The sequence below is a fragment of the Durio zibethinus genome, chromosome 19, assembly GCF_047325235.1.
Source record: "Durio zibethinus cultivar Kanyao isolate XHJ-2024 chromosome 19, ASM4732523v1, whole genome shotgun sequence".
Taxonomy (NCBI): Eukaryota; Viridiplantae; Streptophyta; class Magnoliopsida; order Malvales; family Malvaceae; genus Durio; species Durio zibethinus.
Window position 1 is genome coordinate 6,373,183 of NC_143180.1, and position 9,872 is coordinate 6,383,054.

The 9,872-nt window shown below is 26.5% G+C and overlaps 1 protein-coding gene across 1 annotated transcript; it reads left to right on the forward strand.

Annotated features, from left to right (window-relative positions):
- Window positions 1–3,922: 3,922 nt before the first annotated feature.
- On the forward strand, window positions 3,923–8,858 carry LOC111310322 (phenylalanine ammonia-lyase-like). The gene is made up of 2 exons (XM_022909653.2): window positions 3,923–4,553; window positions 6,893–8,858. Exons 1-2 carry the CDS (start codon window positions 4,156–4,158, stop codon window positions 8,640–8,642), a joined length of 2,148 nt encoding a protein of 715 aa, XP_022765388.2. The 5' UTR covers window positions 3,923–4,155; the 3' UTR covers window positions 8,643–8,858.
- Window positions 8,859–9,872: the final 1,014 nt, after the last annotated feature.

Here is a 9,872-nt window from a genome sequence, read left to right on the forward strand (position 1 = left end):
TAAAAATAATTCAAAAAACTAAATTGATTATATATTTTTTTATTAATCTTAAATCACTCTCAATTCAATTCATATTAAAAGTATTAAAATTTTCAAAATTTCTTAATTTGACAAATTAAATCAATCAATATATAATTAATAAATTAATAAATACTACAATTACAATTATAAAATAGTTGATTTTCTAATCAGTTATTTCATACATTTATATTTGATTAAATATAATATTTAGTAATTGATGTATTTCATGTGTAAATATATAATGCAAATATAATTCAAAAAACTAAATTGATTATATTTATGTTTTTATTATTGATTTTAAATAACTCTCAATTCAATTAATATTAAAAATATTAAAATTTTAAAAATTTCTTAATTTGAAATATTAAATCAATTAATATATAATTAATAAATTAATAAATAATATAATAGCAATTATAAAATAGTTGAGTCTCTAATTAATTATTTGATACATTTATATTTGATTAAATATAGTAGCCATTTGAGTAATTGATGTATTTCATGATGTATGTATATATATAAAGCAAATATATCAAATTAATTCTTCATAATTAAATTAATGGAGTAAAATATTTTATGAATTTATATTTTATTGATAAATTTATATTTCATTAAATATGATTTCATTTGATTTCATTTGATAAAATATTAATCCGTGTTGATTTAATTTGTAACATTTTATAATTTTATTTTTTAATATTAATGCATGTTGATTTAATTAAAATTCAATTTGTTTTATTGTCATTATTAAATACAATAAATTTAATTTGTTTTATTGTTCTAAATTAAGGAATCTCTAAATGTTAATGGCAGAATAAAATATTTCAATATTAATCAACTTGTCATTGGTAGACCATTATTCACTTACAAGTTTTATTATTTCAATATTAACATTCATAATTTAAATTATCTTATTATTCGACTATATTTATGTTTTTATTATTGACTTTAAATTACTCTAAATTCAATTCATATCAAAAGTATAAAAATTTTAAAATTTCTTAATTTGACAAATTAATCAATCAATATATAATTAATTAATAATTTAATAAATACTACAATTACAATTATAAAATAATTGATTATTTAATCAATTATTTGATATATTTATATTTGATTAAATATAGTATCCATTTGAGTAATTGATATATTTCATGTGTAAATATAGAAAACAAATATATCAAATTAATTCTCCATAATTAAATTAATGAAATAAAATATTTTATTAATTTATATTTGATTGATAGATTTATATTTAATTAAATATGATTTCATTTGGTAAAATACTAATGCACGTTTGATTTTATTTGGTAAAATATTAATGCCCTTGGATTTTATTAGATTTCATTTGTATTGTTTTATAATCTTAAAATTTAGATATTAATGTATGTTGATTTAATTAAAATTTAATTTGTTTTATTGCCATTATTAGATACAATAAATTTAATTTGTTTTATTGTTCTAAATTAAAGGATCTTTAAATATTAATGACATAATAAAATATTTCAATATCAATCAACTTGCCATTGTTAGACCATTATTCACTCATAATTTTTATTATTTCAATATTAACTTTCATAATTTAAAATTATCTTATTAATTAACTTATAACACATCTTTTGTATAAGTAGTTCTAGGTTAAACATAATGCATTTTTAACTACTTTTCACTAATGTTATATCTTTTGATCACTACTTAACTCCATTTCAAATTTTTCTCTAATTTTCACTTATTTTTTTTTGTACTTATATATTATATATTATTTAACTATGATGTTAGCTTTCTTTTTTTATTTTTTTTATTGATGCTTGATTTAAAAATGATTGGGTATATACAGGAAAAGTTTTTCATCAGTGAGTCACTATAATAAAAATTGATATCACTTTTGATTGGTACTATATATCATGTAGGTGTAACAAGAAACTATATGAAATTGATGAAAAATTTCAATATTATTCCTACAAGGTTGATGTCCCTAATCCAACACCAAGGTAATTTGTATCTATATTTTTTATATTTGATACATAAAAAAATTATTATTCCATGATAATAATAAAAAGTTTTTAAATTATTATATTATATTTATAATTATATAATTTTATATTTTTTATAGGTACAAGTTGAATATTAAGGCATATGATAATTTTGGAAGAGCAATGTTCATATAGTTCAATACAGAAGCTAGGGATTTAATTAATAGAGACATTGACGATTTTTATGAAATATCTGTTAAGGTATTGAGTTAAAAATTATTTTAATATTATTTAATATTTAAATTAATTGAATAATATATTTATACTTATGATTTAGAGAAATGAAGATTATAAAATCCAAAAAGATATTTGAAAATCTCTGAGATAAAATTTGTGTGTTCAATATGAGAGCAACTAAGTATAATCTTGAGACAAGTAGTACCAAACTTATAGTGAATAAGGTGTATGATTATGATCCTAAACTTAAATAGAAAAAATTATTGGAAGAGATAAGTATAAACTTATTATAATGATTATATATGTTATAAAGTTATATAGTCTAGATTATAATTCAACGGTTGTCAAATTATAAATTATTATTTTATTTATTTCTTTACCTCTATCTGTGAAATTTATTGGCTTATAAAATAAAATGATACTTACTTCAAAGATAGCAAGAAATACTGGAGAAATAATTGTTGCATCTTTATTTCAACAACTTATGAAAAAAGCTTCCATAAAAAAAGTTTGTATACGAGATTGATTTTAAAGATGAAAATTTTAATTTCTTAAAATCGAAAACATTATTATCTTTTGTTTAGAGATTATTTGGATTTAATAAATTATAGTTTGAGTTTTTTTTTTTAAATGGATGATAATTGTGTTGAGATATGTTTCACACGTGAGTAAAGAATTTCACATAATTAAAAAATCTGAATTAAATGTCCTATATATGCATGAAGGACCCAAGAACCTAATAGCTTAAGCTTTTGGGTTCAAGTAGTGTTAATATGTATGTATGAGCTCTCTGGTGTGCTCTTATGGGCTCTCTAGTGTACTCTCATAGGCTCTAAGTGTGATTTATCTCTCCAACAAATGCTATCAAAACTTTGTGTAAAAAAAGGATCAAGGCACATGATCTTTGATTGGTTCAAAACTAATTACATTGGGTTGGACCCTATTTTTCTAATGAATTACATAAATATATTCAATATGTAATTAATTAATTTTATTATATTAAAATATATAAATTTAAATAAAAATAATTATATAAGTTATGAATTGTTCATAAACTTCATAACTTATATTATTATTTTAAAAAATTTATTGAAATATAAATATATTTTGTATATTGCACGAATTTAAAATCTAATTTGAAATAAATATTTCTTCCAATGATCGCTAATTTACATTTTAAAATTTTTTTTCTTTTAATGCATTTTTTACAAAAAAAAGTCATAATGTTAAGATTTAAAATTTAAATTAATTAATATTATTTTTTAAAATTAACTATGTGAATCTTTTGAATTAATTTTCAGGTTCAACCAAACATAAAACAATATTTCAATATCATAAAAAAATAGATAAATTGGTATTTTTTTTTCACTTGAAGAATTGCGGGTGACGTGGCTGCCGTCGTGCGTCCCCCGAGTGCTCACCAACCCCCCCTTCTCTTTCAATTTCTTTTACCATTTTTCTTTTGACAATAAAGAAATAATTAAAAAAAAAACAGCTTGAAGCTTAGATTTTTTTTTGTTTTGCTATCACCAATAACATGATTGCTACGTGTCATCATCACAACCATCGAAAATCATGAAGATCCGACGGCCACGTGAAGTTTTCAACAACCTATCGGCCTACCCACCCAACCCTCAATGTCCACCCCCCATTTCTCTATTTAAAGCCACCAAATTTTGTTAGACAGACTCAGGAATTTTCACTTTGCCTGAAAATTTCCATTGTAAAATCTTTAATTTCCTTTATGTAGTGTCCCAAGGTCAATTATAAGCCATTATCTTTGTGTCTCCTCATTGTTTTTATTTGGCTCTGAAATTCACATTTTTTTGGTCAGATTTTGGTCCATTTTTAGGCCACCAAGGCACCGACCAAATTTCAATTCAACATTTTTTTTTTTCACTTATTCTTGGAGGGAGCCAAAGTTATGGAACCAAGGGAGATATTGACTCAATGCAATGCCAACGGCTCATCATCACCAGGGTTTTGCACAAGTGACCCATTGAACTGGGGTGCGTCAGCTGAGTCCTTAAAGGGTAGTCATCTTGACGACGTTAAGCGTATGGTTGATGAGTACCGGAAACCGGTGGTACATCTCGGGGGAAAAACCTTAACCGTAGCTCAAGTGACAGCTATTGCGAACGGTGATGCCGGTGTTAAGGTCAAGCTTTCGGAGGCAGCCCGGCCGTCTGTTAAGGCAAGCAGTGATTGGGTCATGGAAGGGATGAATAAAGGTACAGATAGTTATGGGGTCACCACTGGCTTCGGTGCAACCTCTCATAGGAGGACCAAACAAGGAGCTGCCCTCCAAATGGAGCTTATAAGGTAACTTACTCAGATTTTTTTTTTTTCAGATATAAGAATTACAAAAAAAAGAAAAAAACATAATTCTAACCTGGAACCTGAACCTCTTAAAAAAAATAATAGTAACAATCATCAGATCAAGTTTGAGTCGTTCTTCATTTGATGTTTATAGAACGTAGTTCATTCATACATATTTGGTATTTTTCCATTAAATTTAGACAATTAATAAGTAAATTTAATAATTTTAAATACATAAAATTACGTGAAAAAAATGATAAAATAAAATATAAAAAATGATATAATTTAAAATTTTAATAAAAATTATATATAATTTTAAAAAATTAAAAAATATATTTCATATTTAATATATCGATATGAATTATGATAATAAATTTTATATTTTACATATATTCAATATAAAACAGATAAAATATAAATATATGAATTATTGAATTTACTACTTAACCTTTAAATGAGCCATAATTAGCCCAACACTCAATCCACCTTGTTTGGTAGGTGGAATCCGGGTTATCTGCCTTAGCAATTAATTAGGTGAAAGGCTATGCATTTAACTTTTCTTCTTTTTATTTTCATATGTTATATGTATGATGATTGGTGTATCTATATCATATAAAATATTTAAATTTATATATTTAAATTATATTTTACCTAAAAATTACAGATTATAATTTATATCGACACGAAAATATAAAATATATATTTTTATTTTATTAAATTCATATATAATTATTACGAAAATTTTAAATCATGTATTTATCATTTTTTTCATCATTTTTATATAATATCATTATATCGTATTTTAAATTATCAGGTTTAAATGTTCAAATTTTTTTTAAAATTTTCTATTTTCTAACTTTTAATACAAAATTGTCATGGAAAAGAAAATATGAATAACTCTACTGTTTTATGAATTTTTAATCTTTTGTACGTGTATATATATATATATATATATATATATATTTGTTTCAGCGTTGTCATTATAACAATTAACATGGATCATGTTTAATTTAGGGAGGGCACACTTTTATTTTCTGGATCACCAGAAAAATATAGCCATTTAAAATAGTTTCTGACTTAATTCTCTTCAACTAAATGAAATAGTCTTTAAGTAATTGAAGTTGTCGAGAATTAAATATTAATTTATTAAAATTAAAAATTTAATATTTTATCAATAAATAATACAGTTGTTGGCAACCAAATGAAATATCTAGGTGAAGTAAACTAATAAATCTTCCAAATTTTATAATTTTTTGGTACTATTTATTTTACAAGTTTACATGGGATCTGAGGATTAATGAAATATAGTAAATCTTATTTACTTGTGGAGTTTAGATTGTTATTTGGTTGGTGGTGAAGTAAAATTTAAGAAACAATATAAAAAAATAAATTTGCCAATCTCCAACACTTCAATTTTGTCAGGTCAAAAATAGGAGGATTTTTTGCTTGCTCTCAATTGATTTATTGAAACAGAATATTCGATTGTCTAAGCTGAATTACTCTACATTACATGGCTTCAATGGTGCAATTGTAATAATAAAGTTTGTCAATCGTGATTTTTTCCGTCAAATAAATTAATGACATGATTGATGATTGGTCAATTATCCATTGATATTTTTTGTTCAGTTGATGATCGGTTAACAAAAGTTTTTACTTTTTTATTTTTATCTTTTAAAAATTATTATTATGTAAAAAAAGTTCTTACATTTTTTTATTTAAAAATTATAAAATAAATTTGTTAATTTAATATAATAAATAAAATTTATTATTTAATATATTAATAAATAATTTGAATAAATTTTATTATTTATTAATAAAATTTATATAATGAATAAATTTTATAAATGAAAAATAATTTAAATTTTATTATATAAAACTTTTACTCTAATATTCTTAATAATCATATTTTTTTATTACAATTCACTTTACTATTACGATTATTTTTATATCAAAATATATATTTCATCATTGATTTTAAGTTTATTTTTACAATAATCATTCTCATCTCTACAATTATTTTTAATCTCATTGAGCTAATCTCATACACCATTCAAACAAACCTTGAATCTTTTAGACTCATTGAAATAAATACATCCAAAAATATTAAATTGTTAAGGGTTGATGTTTATATAATTTAAAATAATTAAAAAATGATTTTGACTAAAAAGAGTCAAACCAATCACTTAATATTAGGTAACTTCTGTAAAAATCCATATGTTCTAGTCAATACATAGAAAAAAGGGAAAAACTTGAAAAATGTGACTAAAACCCCGGATTTTGTTATTGAAGTTATAAGCTTTTTGCATTGTAAAATGTGACTAAAAATAATTTTGTTGCAACAGGTTCTTGAATGCAGGAATTTTCGGCCAAGGTACTGAGTCGTGCCATACGTTGCCTCACACCGCGACGAGGGCAGCTATGCTTGTGAGGATCAACACTCTTCTGCAAGGATATTCGGGGATTAGATTTGAGATCCTGGAAGCCATTACTAAGCTCCTTAATGTGAACATCACACCCTGTGTGCCACTCAGGGGATCAATTTCTGCATCTGGTGATCTGGTGCCACTTTCCTACATTGCTGGGCTTTTGACTGGCAGGCCGAATTCTAAAGCTGTTGGACCTAATGGTGAGGCCTTGAATCCCACAGAAGCCTTTAGCCGAGCTGGGATCAATGGTGGATTTTTTGAGTTGCAACCCAAAGAAGGTCTTGCTCTAGTAAATGGCACAGCTGTTGGGTCTGGCTTAGCTTCCTTGGTCCTTTTTGAGACCAATGTATTAGTAGTCCTCTCAGAAGTTTTATCAGCAATTTTTGCTGAAGTTATGCAAGGCAAACCTGAATTTACTGACCACTTGACCCACAAGCTGAAGCATCATCCAGGGCAAATTGAAGCTGCAGCAATTATGGAACACATTTTGGATGGTAGCTTTTACATAAAAGCAGCACAAAAATTGCACGAAATGGATCCTCTTCAGAAGCCAAAACAGGACAGATATGCTCTTAGAACTTCCCCTCAATGGCTTGGCCCTCAGATTGAAGTGATCAGGTCAGCAACCAAAATGATTGAAAGAGAAATCAATTCTGTGAATGACAATCCTTTGATTGATGTATCAAGAGATAAGGCTTTACACGGAGGGAATTTCCAAGGTACCCCAATTGGTGTCTCAATGGACAACACTCGTCTAGCCATTGCTGCAATTGGCAAACTCATGTTTGCTCAATTTTCTGAGCTTGTTAATGACTACTACAACAATGGTTTGCCTTCAAATCTGTCTGCAAGCCGCAATCCAAGCCTGGATTATGGTTTCAAGGGAGCAGAAATTGCAATGGCTTCTTACTGCTCAGAGCTTCAATACCTTGGCAACCCAGTCACCAATCATGTCCAAAGTGCTGAGCAACACAACCAAGATGTGAACTCTTTAGGCTTGATATCAGCAAGAAAAACAGCTGAAGCTGTCGACATATTGAAGCTCATGTCTTCAACTTTCTTGATTGCCCTATGCCAAGCCATTGACCTGAGGCATTTGGAAGAGAATTTGAAGAATACTGTGAAGAACACAGTTTGTCAAGTGACTAAGAGAGTCCTAACCATGGGATGCAATGGTGAACTTCATCCATCAAGATTCTGTGAAAAAGACCTGCTCAGAGTTGTCGATCGCGAATATCTCTATGCCTACATTGATGATCCTTGCAGTGCAACTTACCCATTAATACAGAAACTGAGACAAGTACTAGTAGACCATGCCTTGATGAATGGTGACAAAGAAAAGAATTCAACCACTTCAATTTTCCAAAAGATTGGAGCCTTTGAAGAAGAACTAAAAACCCTTTTGCCTAAAGAAGTTGAAAGTGCTAGAATCGAATTTGAAAATGGAAATCCTGCTATTCCAAACAAGATCAAAGAATGCAGGTCCTATCCATTGTACAAGTTTGTGAGAGAAGTTCTCGGTACTAATTTGTTAACAGGTGAGAAGGTGATTTCTCCAGGAGAAGAATGTGACAAGGTTTTCTCAGCAATGTGTGCAGGGAAGTTGATTGATCCTTTGCTGGATTGCTTGAAGGAGTGGGATGGTGCTCCTTTGCCTATATGCTAATAAGGTGTTTGCCACATTTCAAACAAATGCCACGCCGTGTTATAAGTTCTCTTATTTGTGCTCATAAGAGATGTCAACCTGTTTCATATGAAAATTGTCAGAAACAAAAACTGTGAGTTTTAAGTTAATTTTTTTTTAAAATGTTTCCTTTGTATCAAGAACTTCATTACACCAAAATGTAATGTAGATAATAAGTGCTTTTACACGTTCATTAAATTACCCTCTCTTGCTCAAATCTTCCCCCTCTCTAATTTGTTTTTTTATTTTAATAATTCGATAAGAAGTATCCCAAACTTTTTTTTTGCCCATGGGACTTGAAGGATGGGTAGGGGTCAACTTGGTTCGAACTCAAGCTTTCATGTCTATTTTATCTTTCTTGTTGCCATTAGGCCAAGAAGTCAAAGACAGATATCTCACTACAGGGGTTTAGGTCTTTAGTAGCTTTTTTTTTTTTTTTTTTTTTTAAGTTTAGTGGTATTTATAAACATTACTAAAAGATTTACGACGTTTGCAAAAAACGCTACTAAAAGTGTCGACTATACACATGTCGAGAAAAAATAACGGTATTTTTTTTATAAAATATCGTTATTTTAGCGACATTTGTATATTGAAAACATCACTAATTTAATGGCGTTTGTACCGAAAAAAAAGCCACTAATATGATGACGTTTATATCATAAGACATTGCTAAATTAGCAGTGTTTGTATTATAAAAACGCTGCTAATTAAGCGACATTTTTATGATAAGAATGTTGCTAATTTAGTGGCATTTTTTGATAAGAACGTCGTTACTTTTAATGGCATTTTATGGTACAAACACCATTAAATTTAGAATTTAAACCTGAAAGTTGCGAAATTAAGAAATTTACTTTTTTTTTTTAAAAATTTCTTTTAATATTTATTATTTTCATTAACAAGAAATGTTAAAAGAAATAAAAATGAACTAAAATTTAGAAACTAAAATTAATAAATACTTAATTCACGTTCAAATATGCATGTAATTAACACAAAGTTTAATAATTAGTATAATAACATTCAAATTATTTTAATACATTAACAAAAAAATTTAAAATATATGAAATTGATAACTGTATAGATTTGGAAGACTACCATTTGATGAAATAATTTTTTCACCTTAGTCACTAGCGTGCTCAAGAACCTACTGAATAATATCTTACAAGTTTTAACACTTAATAATAAGCTATTTTTTATATTTAAAAATATAAATTT